The sequence below is a fragment of the Juglans microcarpa x Juglans regia genome, chromosome 3D (genome assembly GCF_004785595.1).
Source record: "Juglans microcarpa x Juglans regia isolate MS1-56 chromosome 3D, Jm3101_v1.0, whole genome shotgun sequence".
NCBI classification, from domain to species: Eukaryota; Viridiplantae; Streptophyta; class Magnoliopsida; order Fagales; family Juglandaceae; genus Juglans; species Juglans microcarpa x Juglans regia.
Genome location: NC_054598.1, coordinates 15,533,681 through 15,550,737, shown reverse-complemented (window position 1 = coordinate 15,550,737; position 17,057 = coordinate 15,533,681). Strand labels below are relative to the sequence as shown.

The 17,057-nt window shown below is 41.6% G+C and overlaps 2 protein-coding genes across 2 annotated transcripts; both read right to left on the bottom strand.

The window, feature by feature from the left end:
* Positions 1-709: 709 nt before the first annotated feature.
* Positions 710-3,745, bottom strand: LOC121256208. The gene is made up of 6 exons (XM_041156888.1): positions 3,642-3,745; positions 3,013-3,153; positions 2,759-2,926; positions 2,184-2,306; positions 1,825-1,968; positions 710-1,272 (listed from the first exon to the last, which is right to left on the bottom strand). The coding sequence occupies exons 2-6, from the start codon at positions 3,145-3,147 to the stop codon at positions 817-819; spliced, it is 1,026 nt and encodes a 341-aa protein (XP_041012822.1). The 5' UTR covers positions 3,148-3,153; positions 3,642-3,745; the 3' UTR covers positions 710-816.
* A 9,727-nt stretch (positions 3,746-13,472) lies between these two features.
* LOC121256207 (probable nucleoredoxin 1) lies at positions 13,473-15,971 on the bottom strand. The gene is made up of 4 exons (XM_041156887.1): positions 15,742-15,971; positions 14,929-15,408; positions 14,357-14,836; positions 13,473-14,243 (listed from the first exon to the last, which is right to left on the bottom strand). The coding sequence occupies exons 1-4, from the start codon at positions 15,835-15,837 to the stop codon at positions 13,605-13,607; spliced, it is 1,695 nt and encodes a 564-aa protein (XP_041012821.1). The 5' UTR covers positions 15,838-15,971; the 3' UTR covers positions 13,473-13,604.
* Positions 15,972-17,057: the final 1,086 nt, after the last annotated feature.

Genomic DNA, 17,057 nt, shown 5'->3' with positions numbered 1-17,057 from the left:
GATCCACGTATAGATCCCTCCTTGGAATCTAAATCTTGGATTTTCCCAAGACTCTAGGGGATCCACATGCAATAATAACTTGCTTGTTATGAAGGTTTGAAGCGACTCAAATAAAACATTATCGTATAAAAAATATTGTCTCTAACGCTATATGGTTTGTGTCTTGACAGAGGTTAGGGGAACACTTGAAACTCAAGACAAAAAGAACACTCGGGAAGTTAATAATGATAACCAAAATGGCTAAGAATTTTGGGAATATCCAGCGTCTATTTGGAAACAAAAATTCTATGTACATCCATTTTTGTGTACTCTTTACGTATTTAATTAATGTGATTAGATGCATCATATTTTTTTAATATAAAATAACTGTTTTGATCAATCACATCATTAGAGTGCACAAGGAGTATGCAAAAATAACTGTACGTAACAAAACTCGACTTTTGCTGCAACAGTTGGCAAACAATTCAGGAACTGTTAGAATCATACGGGGTGTTCGAATTATGTTTCATTATCAAGTTCAGTTCGGATTCCATTTGTTCAGAGTTATGTTTTACCATGACAAGAACATCTATGTTTGTTAACTTCTCCAGAAAACCACAAAAAACAAAAAAAAAAAACAAAAAAAGGCCCTGATGCAACCTAGCTAGCTGAGGCATCTCTAGTTCTAATTGATAACACAAATGAAACAACACGACGAACCTTCTGATAGTTTCGATGGATATATGTTATTATCAATCATTGCTAGACAACTCAGATATCAATTACAGCTACAATGTATATAGATAAGTTGATAACGAGAAATTAAACACAAGTTGATCAATTGGCAGTCAGAAGCCTTCTCTGACCTTGCTTTGCATTTCTTCTATGCAGTGCCCATCTTTCTTTAATATCACATATATTGTTATAGGCTAGGCATTCATCAAACTTTTCCTTGGATGTTTCAAGCTCTTTACCAGAATTTCCGGGGCAAAAATCTCCCCTAATTCTGGCAGCTTCAGCAAGCAGATCGTTTATCAGCATCTCTGTTGTCCTGGAGGTTATTCCCCTGAGATACCAGGAGATGGGTGGCGGTGGAACAAGGGCCGGCTGTATCAGTTGTTCCAAGCTCACTTTTGAGCCAACCCTTCCTTTCCCTCCCGTACATGCAAAATAATCTTTCCATGTCTTTGGCTTAAGGGGGAAGCAGATTTTTTCATCGACAAACACAGGATCTACCGTCCAGCACCCTTCGAATTTTTTCATAAACCCTGTCTTCACTTGCTTGAACTTCATCTGACAGCCAAAGGGGATTTTCACATCATGCGATATACATCGATGAGCTTGCAAAATCAGCTATTTTTCTAAATGCTGATAAACAAGGTACTACATATTAACATGATGGAACTTTACTAATGTAACGCACAGACAAACTAGATGAATGTGACATCAGTTGAGTATAACAAGTGCATTTTCCAGAAAACAACTCCAGTAAGTATAAAGATGCACACAAGCTTGATTAGTTTCTTTCCAATACCTTTTGGTAGGGGACTTTTAGGATGTGTTTCCATCAAAACAAACTCCAGAAAGAGTCTGTTTTCTTTGCACTGAAGAATCAGAAATCCATTTTCTACAATGGATTCATTTGATGGTGCCGGGAACAAGAATTTTCCAAGTACTAAATGCAACCACAATAAAACCTTCCGTAGATCCCCCGTGTCTAAGATGACCCATTTTATAAAACGAAAAGCCAAGTCGCACCCCATGCAGTGCAACTTCCTATCCCAAAACCCCCTCCCCAGCACAAACACGAGAGCAACAACAACAATAATAACAGCGATTCCTTACCGAGTGATCTTCTCTGTTTTGATCTACTAAAACATGAACCGATATGGTTCCTGACCACCAAAGAAATCTCCATAAGGCTGCTTGCTCCACTTCTACCACCTGCCTCAGACCTTCATCGACCAGAACCTTTCTGGATATTACTTCCTAACGAAATTAGAATCTCTATGAGAAGGTAAGCCTTTTAAACTTGGAAATTAATTGTACAATAAGTGTGAGAAATAGTGAGATAAAAAGCCCACTATATATTGAAGACATTATTACAAGTAAAGAGAATGTTCAACCGCACCATATTAGACTTCCCTGCGATAGGTGTCACTAGTAGAATATGAAAGAAATAGTGTATCAAAGATACCACTTACCTTAATATTCTTGAAAACCCTCTTATTATCAGGGTCTGTCACAATATTATATACTGCATCTGGAGGCAGCCCAATATTAACTTTTACGTTGAGGTTGCAAAGAGAACCTTTTGGTACGCTGACCTGCCAAGAGTGATATTAGAATCCATATACTACAACAATTTCATGGAACTCAGTGTGGGGACCCAGAGAAGCTATCAACTCCACAAGCATATCCAAGCCACAGATGCAACAGGTTGAGCATTGGTAAAATACTCCAGTTTCTGTTTCAACATTCTTTTCTACCCAGCCAGTGTTTTTATGAGGCAACTAATCCCGATCTAAAAGCGAGTATCATAATTTCGTCCTGCATGCTTCATGTCGAACTGGATTTATTTACTGGCATAAAAATATGTGAAAGTGCAGTGACAAGATTAGTTGTGTTAGAAATGGACTGTTAAGAAATTTTCAAACGCAGATCTCAACTTGAGTAATGTCACAACTCAGTTTTTATTTTTTTTATAGGTGTATTGTCACAATTCCTGAGAAAACTGAGTTGGTACAGAACATTTTTTTCCTGCTTAACTTGTTCTCACCTTTATTTCTGGAGGTTGATCAACCCATGATGGATTTTCACTCCATGCTAGCATCTGCTTTTCCAGATCAATTTCCCAAGGAGTAGATGATCTTTTCTCCTTTCTTAAAGCAGGGGTCCCCCTCAATTTTACTCCTTCCATATCCTTTGCTAACCTTTGGAAACGAGACTGTGACCAAAAAGGAGAGTTTTTTGTAGCTTACCATTAACAATAACAACCGGTAATCCAATTTAGGCTCAAATGAGATGACCAACCTTGAGACAATTCTGAAGCGTGCGAGGCAGCTGAACAAAAACTGCAGAAAATGCCGAATCAAATGCCTTGAAGGGTCCATTTCCCTTGTTCTGGTGGACTCCTACAGTTGTTTTCGAAACCTCTGTCTCACCCATTAAATTCTAGAGTCGTTTGCAAAATGTTAGGTATCAATGTCTCATTTTTTGACAACCATACACAAATAGAATTGAAGACGGGTTTATCTTGATCATAAACTCATAACCCTGAAACGTGGATATGTTCTTACAATTTAGACAGCAATCAAACACACACAATTATAAGAAGCAGCCATCCATTCACCATTATTTTTACATCCCCCAAGGCCCGAGCATCAAAGATAAAATTGCAACAGGACTGCATAAGAGTCAGATAACCCGCAGTAAGCATTACCCATCAAGGTTTGCAGCAAATTCAAGAAATTTAGTTCAACAACACACAATATCTAGCACGAATCATTCAAGATTACAATAAAGAAACACAACTCAGAGATAATCAGCAGCAGAGAACGACCCAGAAAAGGCAAGAGAAATCCAGAATAAATGAATACTAACTAATCTTTACCAGGGAATCAGATTGAACAGATTCAGTTACGGAGCGGGTTTTTTATTACAAGAATATCCCGTTCCACTGTAGGCTCTAACGAAGCTGATCCCAGATTTGCAAAGGGATATGGAAACTATCACAATTACCACTATATTTTCACGAAAGAGTGATATGGTTTGCCGCCAGCTTTGACCACTGTTGCAAATTGTATATTTCATTTATTTATTTTTTCATATTTTTTAAACATCTTTAAGTATTTTTAAAAAATATAAAAAATACATCAATATATTAAAAGTTATTTCCTTAACCATTAAGTAAAAAAAATTTAAATACATGAGCGGTCAAAATGAGAAAGTAAAGTTAGGCGACATACTAACATTTTCCTTTCACAAAAATAATAGGGTAGTGTTAATGTATTGCCCAGCTTTGATCACTGGATGTGCTCACTAGTACAAATTTCACTTTTCAATTTTTTTCAATTTTTTAAAATTTTTTTAACATATTTAAATATTTTTAAAAATAAAAAAAAATACACTAATATACTTGTTAACGTCGTATTTCGCACAACTTTAGGCCAAGTTCTAACAACTTAGGTCTTCAAAAATGAGCTCTGCACAAAGTAGAAAAGACTATAGCTTTGATAGGGCGACCTTGGGGCCAGGTAACCTCCGATGCCAAAGTTAGTAAATATTCTTAGAGGGTAGCAAATAAGTAAGAGATTCTAGGGATCAGAGAGAGTATTCTCGTACTTGGGATCTGCTATTTATACTATATGTTTGAAGAGTAGATCGTTCATGCTTTCATGAAGTCCGTGTTCCTCATACTATTTCTTTTGTTAAAGTTTTTAAATGCGGCATGGCTTTGCGACGGCGTCATTAATGTGGCGTGTTGTCCGAGTGGCAAAACTATTAATGCGGCATGGTTCTCCAACCTCCTCCTCATAGTCTGTCTTCCCTATGGTCCGTTCATGCATTCTCTGTCACTAGATCAACGGTTCCCCGTATATCACGCCTGCTATGTGGGCGGACACTCGAAGACTGGACATTACTTGAGGGGTCCTCAGATCGGCAAGTCTCATCCTATTCAACACTATCCCTCCTACAAGTCATGTACAGAGGAGCCTCCTTGTGGGCCAAGTTAATGGCTTTTTGCTCCGGGTCTAGCTTAATAGGGTCTCTTGGGCCTTGAGGAGAAAATCCTCTTACAGTTACCCAGCTAATTCTCACCGGATATATACGGTGAGAATTTATCATGATTTGATCCCGCCTTCTTATCAAGGTCGGGAACCTTACTTAGGTTTTCTGAGGTCGGGAAACTTCTGCAGATTGGCATTTCTGACGGCATTCCCATCTTCCATGATGGGCTCACATTTTCATAACATCTTTTCAACCTCATTAATGAAAGGGTGTTAGGTGGCTTTTCTGTTTTGCGTCGCCTCTTAAACCACATTCCCCGAAACTGAAATGGCGAGTATCCTTGTTGACACGGTGCTTGAGAGTCTAACCGTCACCTTCTTTTTATAAAACGTGAGAGTGGGACCTCGTTTTCCACCCAATACGTTGTGATTGTCCTGCTATTCTAGTTCTCTTGATTTTTCTTCTTTTTGACTGATCTTTGCTACTTTATGTTCTGGTAGTGATGGCCTATTCAACCCAACGTTTCTGGCAGGGGCTCTGCTGATACTGGGCCATTGTTTTTGGGTAGCGGATGACACTCGACTACCAACAAACCAATGCTGGCCTCCTTAGCCCTCACCTATCAAGTACCAAAGTCTGCTTCCTTCGAAGTTTCTGGCCCCGATGAAGGCACCGTCGATGTACAGGGTCACTCCACTACGGTGGCCCTATACCCTTCCATGTTTTCATATGGCTTGAGACTGTCATTCCCTCGCTCTGTTCGCGACCTTCTGCATCGCCTTGGCTTAGCCCCTTTCCAACTGCACCCGAATGCCTGGAGATTATTGATGTGCTGCAGCATTATCTGGCAGCGAGCTTTGTTGGTATCCTTCCCGAACAACCCGGACCTTACTAGTCGCGAGTTTCTTCTTGCCCATAGGGTACAACATTTGAAGGGAAATGTCTGTAACTTTAAGGCATCCCATGCTCTAGTTACCTTGGAATCGCGATACCGTAAAGTGAAAGTGGATGGGAGTTTCCAGTAGGCCAGGTGAACCGCCAGGAGTTCCCAATACGGACAGACTAGGGAAAAGTCCTGGAAAACAAGGCTATGCATCCGACAACCACTCCTTACAAAGCGAAGCGCATTGCTACCGTGCGAGAATGGGTGCAGAACCATCTTGACAGTGTTTTTTTCGAGGTCCTTATTTCCTTGGAGAGTTTAAAGAGCTCTCTGCCTTCTTTGGGACACCTTCCTTCTGATGATAGGCCAGTTGCTATGCGACCCTAAGTTGATCCGCTTCGGAAGTGTGCCTCAGACCTTCCTCTGCAAGACAAGAGGAAGAAAGCTCGTCGGGAAAGTGTTCGGGCCGAGGATAGGCCTCTTCCCGGGTACTGGACCCCTTAACTCTAGGACTAGCTACTTTGGAGGCCAGCCATTCCATTACTGTGGCGGTCCCAGCACCGGTTGCGGCGGGTGAGCTAGCGAGCAGTTTTCCCGTGGTGCCTCTTCACGTGGTGACTGTTGCAGCGTCCGGGGGCGAGGTCGAGATAGACGCCCTCCTCCAAAGTATTTTTGCATCTACCACTCTTGATGAGGGACGACATTCTTCTTCATGGATCTCTCCTCCTTCGTCCCGTTCGGTCGTCGTGAGTCATTCTCTTGAGTCAGCTAATGAAGGGGTGGAGGCTACTTCTAGCAACCGTGCGGAGGTAGGAGATTATACAGGAAATAAGTCCCATACAAACATTGTCATCCTCAGGGTTTCGAAGAGTCCTGATGTGGATTCTTCTGTCCAGACCGCACTCTCAGAGAGTGGGAGTCCCTTTCTGCATTTTCCAGTTGATTATGGTCCGAGGAGTCCAATCATCGACCCACTCATTCTGGAGTTCCCTGAAGGTGGCGGCTCCATAGGTGATGTAGCTGATGAGGGTCTGAGTGATGAACCACTCACCCAGGTTGAGTATCTAGCGAGGGGACGGCTTTTTCCGGATGCTACGATCCGCCCCCGTCCAAGGGATTTGAGCGGAGACCCACCTGCTCCCACTGAAGTCTATGCGGGATTGCCTGAGTTTGCAAGCCTTGTGGAGGCCCTTCTTTCTCTATCCCGGCTGGCCATGGAGGGGAGCTGAGAGGAAGCTATTGGTCAAGTTATTGAGTACTTGTCAGGCTTTTTTCACTAGGTTCGACCACTTCTTTATTGCCTTTTACTTTTTCCTCTTTTACTTTTTTTTAGTCTTTTCTTTATGTCGCCAAGGCACTTCTCAGCTTGCGGCCTTCATTGTGGATGATTAGGAGGCCGCCATTCAAGAGAACTTAGACCATGCTCGCGGCGAAAAGGAGGAGGGGGAACAACTGAAGCGTGACCTCGAGAGGATGAGACTCAACTTATCGGATGAGCACAAAAGAGCAAAGAAGCTGGAGCGTTGTCGGCAAAAGCACAAGTAGAAGTGGGAAGAGGAGAAAACCCGATTGGAGCAGCTTAACCAAAATCTTCAAGGCGACTTATCCCAAGCCCAGGAGGAGAAGGGACGGTTGGAATAGCGGAACCAAAGCCTTCAGGACGCCACCCTCTCCCTGTAAGGGCAGCTAGGGTGGTTCCCAAAACTTCGCGATGAGGCGTGGGGACGTGGGGTTGTTGAAGGCAGCAAATCAATGCGGGCATTCCTTTTGAAGAGTCCAGAGCTGTGTTCAAGATCTTTCACCAAGTACCTTCAGTGGCTTGCACTTGCCAAACTTCCCACTGATGAGGCATCCTTTCAAACCAACCGCAACCTGGGAAGGCAAGAGATGCAGGATGCTTTCCCTGGTCCAGTTGCACCTGCACCGACATTAGAGAAGCCGACCAACCTTGCTCCTGCTACTGCTGAGACCAATACTCCTGACGCTGAGGCTTAAAGATTTTATTTGTTTTGTTACACTTTCTCCCTATTTTTTTTTACATGTATCCGCATTTTGTCACTCAGCGGCTTATATATGTATTCACACTAACTAATGAACATATCTTGTGCGTCATGTCATGCCTCTGCCTCTTTTTCCTTTTTTTCTTTTTGTTTTTGGGTGGCCGTGTTCGACCATGCCTTTGAAGTTTCTCGGCCCACCTTGCTGGAGTCTGGTTTAACCTTTTCGACCCTGCTAGCTGCTTAGCCTTTTGTTTGTGTCTCTAATACTGGCTTCCTTTCTTCTTCTTCTTCTTTTTTTTATTTTTTTTTATTTTTTTGTTTTTTTGGCTCTATGCAAGTTTCGAGATTCTGAAAGCGGCCACGAATTGTTAGGCTGACCTGCCTTGTTGGCTATTCAGTACCCTCAGTCTGGGTAAAGGTTAGAAGCCCAACGGGCTCTAAATAGTGAGAATAAATCCCTTACAGCTACCCGACTAATTCTTTCCGGATGAGTCCGAGAAGAATTCTTCTTATCCCCTCTGACCTTATGCCCTGTCAAGTTCTCGGCCTGCCTGGTCGCATGTTGAATGACCGTTCGCATTTTGTATACGTGGCAACACAATGCCAGTTGCGTTTCCGCATTAAGTGGCGTCCCTCGATTTTTGAGACATGGCTCTGTTTTTTACTGGCATTAATTATGTATATCATATCAGAATATATGCTCAACAATGGTCACAATAATCGAGGGATTCTGGATTTTTGCGGGGACACGTGGTAATTCGTGGAGTTATGGTGCCTTAGGAGGTCAAACGTCAACCCCGCCTTTGTAAGGACCCTTCTCCACGTTAGGAAATCCATTATACTCACTTTTGCCCATTCTCTTTTATTCTGTGACTCTTGCTTTACTGATTGGGTTCCCAGTTCCTTTGTTTTCTTTTGCCTTCCTTCCGAAGTTCCGTTGCATTTTTTTCTATCTTTCATGGCTCCGACGAAATCTTTTAATCCTAGTGGGCGATGGGTCATCTAGTGGCACTCAGGCCACTGCTGGCTGTGGCGGTTTGAGTGTCAGAGGATAGAATCGCCAATCCTTTGTTGTTGGGGCCCAAAACCCTTCGTTCTTGTTCTTGCCTTTTTGCTTATTGTGCCTCACTCGTTCTCGCCCTTTTACTTACGGGGCTTGACTTCGAAACCAATCTTCAGAGCTCGTTGCCTACACAAAACTCACTGCCTTCTTGGTTGCAGTGGTGAATGGCTTGGTTGATGCGGTGCTGTGGCGACCGTCACTGTCTAAAACACACAGAGAGGGTTTTAGTCCACTGTTAGTTGCGACGGAGGTCGGGATAATTTATTTGGAAGGGCAGTGAGGCTGATTCCACTCTCCTCTACTGGAGGGATAATGCCACCCTTGGGCCGACCTTTCCCTATAGTGTCCAGTGGGGAGGTGTTTTCGGGCAATTTGTAACTAGTAAATTCTCATCTTCGGTTCGCCAAAGGTTGACCCACACTCCGCTACGAGAGAGATAAGGCAACCCTTGGGCCTACATTTCCCTATGGTGCCCCGCTGGAAGGTAATCTATTGATGATCTTGTTGTCGTAGATTTCGTTAGCTGCGCTTTTTATTGTTGGCGCCTTACTGGTAATATGAAAGAGTGGAGCAGATGTTTTGCATTGTCCTGAAAGTCACATTTTTATTAAATAAAAAGGAAAGTACAAGCTAGATGAAAAGGTGTTACAAAATTAAGGGACACAAAATCCTGCTCTGGGGAGGTCGTCGTCCATCTTTCTCTTCATAGTCATGCACCATCTCTTTCCCCCCTCGAAACTGGCAGGGCGAGTTGTAGACGGAGGCCTACCATAGTTTCTTCGGTGGTGCCCAGCCTATCCTGGACATAGCATTCCCCCACTCCCTAGGGAGTTGGAAATTTCATTTTGAAGTGGTAGGTCGATGTGACGGCCCTTAAGCTGTTGAGGGTAGGCCTCCCGATGATGGCATTGTATGCCGACGAAGTCTTCACCACCCAGAAGTCGACCATAACAGGGATTGTGCAAGGGCTACTTCCCATAAGGATGGACAGCGTGATGGTTCCCACTAGCTGGACAATACTTCCTGTAAAGCCTTTTAAGGGCATGGGGGCTGGCAGTAGTTAGGAGGCCTCAATACCCATCTTGGTAAGCTCCCCATAACAGGATGTCCGCAGAGCTCCTGTTTTCGATGAGGATTCTACGGGTGGTGAAGTTGCCGACAAGCATTGTGACCACTAGGGCGTCATCGTGGGGGTACAGGACCCCTTCTTCATCAGCCTCCGTGAATGAGATTGCCGGAGTAAGGTCACCCCTTCGTTCTTTGGTGGGATGATACTCTGCCGAGTATATCTCGTAGTATCGGGCCAGTCTAGCATGTGCTTTCCTGCTTGATGAAGTAAGGCCCCCACTTGAGAACCCTCTAGTTATGGTTTGAATCTCCCCCTCGGGGGGGGGGGGGGGGGGGGGGGGGGGGGGGGGGGGGGGGGGGGGGGGGGGGGGGCGGCGTTGCTACCTTGGTGGCAAATGGGGGCGACCTAGAAGTGGCCCCCTCATCGCCAGTTGTCATTGAGGGTTGTTCGCCCGTCTATTCCGGTCGCCTCGTTCTCGACTTCTTTCTCTCAATCTTCCCCTTCTCTCTTACTCCTGTCTTAGGGCCAAGGAGCGGCGGTGTTTCTATTGTTCTGCATATTCTTTCCTTCCTCCCGAGAAGAAACAGTCTTTAGTATTGTGTGAGGTGGATCGATGGTACTTGCAGTAGCTGCGCATTATTCCCCAGTCATCTTCCTTTTGTATGGCGAACGTGGGCCGGTCATACCATGGTCCAAATCCCTTTACCGGAATTTCCTCTCGCAGCTTCTCCTGGGAGCCCTTCTTCCCTTTTTCATAGGGCTTGTCCTCGGTTGGGGTGTTTTCCTTCCTCTCTACGTGCTCCACTTCCTTCCTCCGTAGCTCCATCAACGCCCGTAGAGTGTCTTCCGCATTGATGAAGTTGCCGGCTTGGTTCATGAATTCTCGCAATATCACGGGAGTCCGTCTAGCTAGTTGGCCATAAACTGGGAGCGTGGCCAGACGCCTCCCAGGAGCACAGCCAAGGTTATCTTCTCGTCTAGGTCGTCGATAGTCATGTGCTCTTTGTTGAACCGAGCTAAGTAGGACTTCAAGCTTTCATCCTCTATTTTTTTTTATAGTGAGGAGGTACACAACAGGACGCCACCTCCTTCGACTGGACATGAGTTGGGTTAGGAACAGTCTAGCTAGCTCGCCGAAGCTGTCCACCGATCCAGGTGCCAGTGACCTGAACCACACACGTGACGACCCCTTCAAGGTCAACGGAAATGCCCTGCAAGCTATTTCGCTGGGGAAGTCATGCATCGTCATGTGAGCCCTGAAGGTTTCCAGGTATTCGAGGGGGTCCCTTCCTCCGTCATACATCTCCATAGCAGGGACTCTAAACTTTGAAAAGAAACTACCATTACTTCTTCAGTATAGGGTAGACCCGTGCTTGTGAGAAACTGTTCTACCGTTGACGACGTACCCACTTTCCTTGCTATTTCCTCATATTTCCCTTTGAGGTTGTGGAGCTCGTCCTACATGTTTTTATGCTCCTCATCCTTGTTGAGTCCGGCATGTGATCCTACATGCTCAGCGTTGCTAGATCCTGCCCCGCCGTCTTGCTCCCTTTGTGGTTTTTTGGATTTCTCATTCTCTTTGCGGAGCGTCTCTACTTTGCTAATTAGTTTCGCCACCCACTCCTCCATGGTTTTTAACTTTACTTCTATGGCGTCTCACATGTCTCTCCTGAGTTATTCGGAACGGGTTGTCACAGGCATGAGAAGAACAAGCAAGATCTATTATGATCCCACAGACGGTGCCACTGTTAACGTCGTGTTTGGCACCTTTGGGCCAAACTCTAACAACTTAGGTCTTCAAAAAATGGGTTCTGCACAAGGTATAAAAGACTATAGAGGGCGACCTTGGGGCAAGGTAACCTTCGATGCCAAAGTTAGTAAATACTCTTAAATAGTAGCAAATAAGTAAGAGAGTCTAGGAATCAGAGAGAGTATTCTCGTACCTGGAATCTGCCATTTATACTACAAGTCTGAAAGAGTAGATCGTGCCTGCTTTCATGAAGTCTATGTTCCCCATACTATTTCTTTTGTCAAAGTCTTTAAATGCGGCGTGGTTCTCCAACCTCCTCCTCTCAGTCTGCCTTCCCTCCAGTCCTTTCATGCTTTCTTAGTAAATCAACGGTTCCTCGTATATCACACTTGCTATACGGGCGGACACTCGAGGATTGAACATTACTCGAGGGGTCCTTAGATCGACGAGTCTCATCCCCTGTAGCACTATCTCTCCAAGTCATGTACAAAGGAGCATCCTAGTGGGCCGAGTTAATGGCTTTCAGCTCTAGGTCGGGCTTAATAGGGCCTCTTGGACCTTGAAGGGAAAATCTCCTTACAATACTAATAGTTACTTCCTTAATTAGTAAATAAAAAAAAAATTAAATACATGAGCGGTTATAATGAGTGAACAAAATGATATAGCATAGTAGCATTATTCTAAATACAAAAATTTTATGTACAGTCACTTTTGCACTCTTTTGCGCACTCCACTAATACGATTGAATGCATCATTTTTTTAATATAAAATAATTATTTTGGTCAATTACATCAATAAAATGTAAAAAAAATATATAAAAATAACTGTACGAAGCAAAACTCTTCAAAATAATTTTGTTTTTTGTTCCCTTGAGACTCGAATGCACGCGATGCACATGTTGTAAGCAAAGTGCGTGGAGACTGGAGACCCACCGGCATATCAGCACCCTCTGAAAAGAGGTTCACGTTCACTGTTTCCTTTGAAACTTTCTGCTGTAATCCAACGGTTGTAATCGCGGGTAGCCTTCGAACAGATGGTGTGGACCATAGGATCCCATATAGTGCCAACAAGGAGGAAGGGACTAGCAATGAAATACTTGGCTCGTTTGGACAGTGAGACGAAATAAAATGAGATGAGATGAGATGAGATGAGATGATTTTAAATAAGTTAAATAAAATATTATTAAAATATTATTTTTTAATATTATTATTATTTTATAATTTAAAAAAATTGAATTATTTATTATATTTTATATAAAAATTTAAAAAAATTATAATGATAAAATGAGACGAGGAGAAATAATTTTTGAATCCATCTTCGGGTCAACTTGGATCAGCTTGGAATGGGATATTATTGTAATAAAAAAACGTAATTGAATCTGTCCACTTTGATTCCCTGGTATAAACTTAAAATTAATTACAAAACTAATATCTAAATTTTTATGTTTGTGCAATTTGACATCTCAATTTTACCTTTACAAGAAATTCGAGATTTTTGCAATTCAATAGCTCCGCTAATTTTACCGTTACAAAATTAACGACGTCATTGATTGACAAAAATATTGATACCATGTGTTTGAGACATGACCTACAGTTAATTTTTTTAATAAAATTGACATATGCACATGTCTATTTGAGAGTTTCTTAAAGTTCATTTTGCAAAATTAAAAAAGCTAGAATCTTGAATTGCAAAAATGTAAAAACTCAATACTAATTTTGCAATTAGCCAAAAAGTTATGCTAGATGGTAACAAAAGTTTTGTCTCTTGTTAGTCTGTATTTCTATCATTTTTTATTAATTTATTCTAAGTTTATCTTTATTATCGTATTATTTCACCGATATTTACAAATATGCTGATACACTTTTAGCATCCAAACAGAAGGTGAGTCGAGTCTAGTATGCACACGAACACATAATGTCTTCATACACAATGTCTAGGCCTTAACCACATAAAGTCTTCATACACAACAGTTTTGAGAACATGATATGACACTCCCATTTCACTTCCACAACACAACTATCATGCAATTATTTTACACAAGACAACACAATTACATAGCCTGCATCAAACATAAGCACCCCAATTATGTTATTTAAGCCACAAACATATTCTGTAATACGGATGTCTTCTTAAGCTTTACGGCACACTTCTCCATCGCAAATCACTCCATCCTTTGCTTTCTCCCCATCCTTTGTTCCTTCATCCTTCTTCAAAGCGCACTTGGGATGGAGATCAAAGTCACACTGCTTACAGTAAAAAGAAAACCCATGTCCCATCTTCCCACAGCCATTGCAACTATATGAGCTCCGACGAGTTTTTGTAAGTTCGTGCTCTGGATGCAGTTCATGTTTCAGTTTCTCAGGCCACCCCTTCGCCATTTCCTCAAAATGCTTCATACGTTCTTCAGTGAATGGATATGCCTCTGCACCATAAGCTGTTATGAGCTGCCGTGCTTCCTTGGTGACCAGCCTGCCACTTTGGCCAATTACAACAGCAGCAGGAATGCCCTGAATTTTGAATTTGCGTGACAGGAACTTCTTCCTCTCATCACCAAATGGAAGGGCTAACCAGGGCATGCCTCCAAAGAACTCATCAAACGAGGACTGATCACGGTCGCTGGAGATGAATATAATTTCAAAGGCTTTGTCCTTTGCTTTTATCTCGTGGTACACTTCTATCAGCTTAGGCATGAATGCACGACATGGCGGGCACCAGTGAGCCGAGAAATACAGCAGAATGTTCTTCCCAACTAGTTCAGACACTGGGACCTAATAAAGGAATGAACAGAACTTTAATTTGCAAGAATTCAATTGTACAATAACTCCCCCGATTTAGCAACCATCAGAAAATCTTGCAAGTTTAAAATTAACAAGAAGCATACCTTGGAACCACTTTTGTCAATCACAAAGTCACTTTCCCCCAGAACCAAAACTGATTCCAGTGTCTGCGATTCAGATCTGGCCTTCTCAATCTCAGCAAGCTCAGCAACCTTACCTGGTGTAAAAGGATAGGCTTCAATACCATGTTCCTCAATGAGCTCAGCCACATTTGGGTGTACAGTCTTCCCATCTGGCCCAATTATAACCACTGTGGGAAGGGTTTCCAACTCAAAGTAACGAGTAAGCTTTTCGCAGGTCTTGTCCTTGAAGGGCACCGTCAACCATGGCATTGTTTTGAACCCCTCTTTGAAGTGTTCATCTTCATAGTCCAGAGGTATCAACACAATCTCAAAATTTTCACCTCTCTCCTTGAGTTTCTTATAAACCTCAATAAGTTTCGGGGTAAATTCAAGGCAAGCCCCATGAGCTTGTATCGAAAAGTACAGGCCAACTGTTTTGCCTTCAAGCTCAGGTACAGCGATCTGTCAACAAATAGCATTAACAACTAGTAATTATTGCGATTCACATAGCTAGAACAGAGCAAAGATATCAATGTACTTGGCCAAAGGTGTACCTTATGTCCATCATTTGACTCCAAATAATCGCGGGAGCCAGAAATCAAAACAGAACTCAAGGACTGATTCTTCTTAGCCGCCTCCTCTTCATCTTTCAAAAACTGAATTTTTTCCGAAGTAAACGGATAACCATCTACTCCGTATTCCCTGACGATTCTGCACCCATCATTCGTCAAGACCTTCCCATTGGGATCAAGGATGACAAGGTGAGGGATGCCCCTCACTTTGAATAAGCTCTTAAGGCGTTTCCGGGTCTCCGAGTCAGTGAATGGAACAGCAAGCCAAGGCATTTTGGCGAAGTAGCCGTTGAATGATTCATCATTTCTATCAGAAGAAATGAAGACTACTTCAAAGTCACCTTTGGGCAACAACTCTTCGTAAACTTCCACTAACGTTGGGGTAAAATGGCAACACGGACCGCACCATGAGCCAGAGAAATACAACCCCACAGTCTTTCCGGACAAAATACTGATCTTAAGCTATGAAAGGGAGAGAGAGAGAGAGAGAGAGAGAGAGAGAAAATCAAAGACAAATATGATTAAAAAGTAAAATCTTCCATATGAAGTAGGCGAATATAGTAGAAAAATCATCTGATCAACTGGGGTTTTTTCTATAATTTGAAATGGTAAACATTCCACAGTTCTACTTCTTTCTATGCTATGAAAGGATCTGATAATCTGCGAGATAACAGTCATAAAATATGTTCTAATTATATACTTTTTGCTTGCCAAACAATCAAAATAATGAAATCAGGATAACATATTCATGAGAATCATACTTACGTTGTCTGAGAGGCGATCAAGTTATATTACCTGGTCCCCATTGTTGCGGACGAGAAAATCCCTCTCCTCGAAGGAGAGAAGCGAAATCAGATCATGAGAATCGCAGTCGACTTCAACGTTAGCCATGCCTTTCGTCTCTCAATCTGTGGGTATTTGCTTTACTTTTCTGCTGGTTTGAAGCTTTGGACTTCGTTTGGAGGACTATTGAGTCCCTATTATATAGGCCAGGAAGAAGCATTATAGGTGTCTAAATTTTTAAATTCCTAATTCTCTCATTCGTCGAGGGTTACGTCACTCAAGACCACGGGAGACTTCGAGGCTAAGGAGCCTGCTAGGAGACGTTTCCAATGTTATCTCATCCAAGAGTGAAAATGACTTATCGGTTTATGGATGATGAACTCGTCTCAAATAAGTTTATTTTTAGATTACTTCTGACATCTAAATATATAAAGTCTTCATTTTAAATTACTTTCATTTCAAACTTCGTGGGATCTACATTTATTTCTCTTCAAAAAATAATCGAAATTTCTCATCACTTTCCTTTTCTCTCAAAAAGTAATGGGACCTACTGATACCATGTCTTTTTCTCTTTAATGCTGTGTTTGACTAGAGAAAAAAATTTCTATTTTTACTATTAGGTAAACAGTAATAAAATAATGGTGAGATCCATTTCTTTTATAACTTCTCATAAATATATTTAAACATATTTTAACATCTAAATACATTTTTAACTCATCTCAAATGAATCTATTAAACTCATTCAACAATCTCAATTCACTACTATTTATAAAAAATTTAATTTATCTCAACGTTGAAACACAATCTAAATAAATTTTTTTATATTGTAACTCATATTATAAAAAGTATAGCCACCGCTCCGGCTTCCGGGAGAAGCTATCGTTAGAATATTAGTAATGGTCTGAATAAAATTAGAAAATTTATTTTTATAAATTTAATTAATCACTTTTCAATAATATTAAATAATAAGTTCAATAAATTTATTAATATTTTATTAAAATATTGATTTTAAATTTTTTATTTATTTTAATTCTAACTGATATATGATTGTATTAATATTTATTATTGTATTAAACAATATATATTATATCACTAATTTAACAAATCTACATTACACATCATTTAATACAAAAATTATTTATTTGTATTGCTCTGTGAAAAGTAAGGCGAAAAGGACGGGTTCGGTGCAGACTTGCGCTAAACGAGCAGTCGTGGGATGGGAATTTTTTATGTCAAAATGTTGAAAGTTAAAATTATTGTAAGTTTGTTGAGTCTATTATATTTTCTTTTTATACAATTTAGTTAATCTTTGGCTAAATTTTGATTTT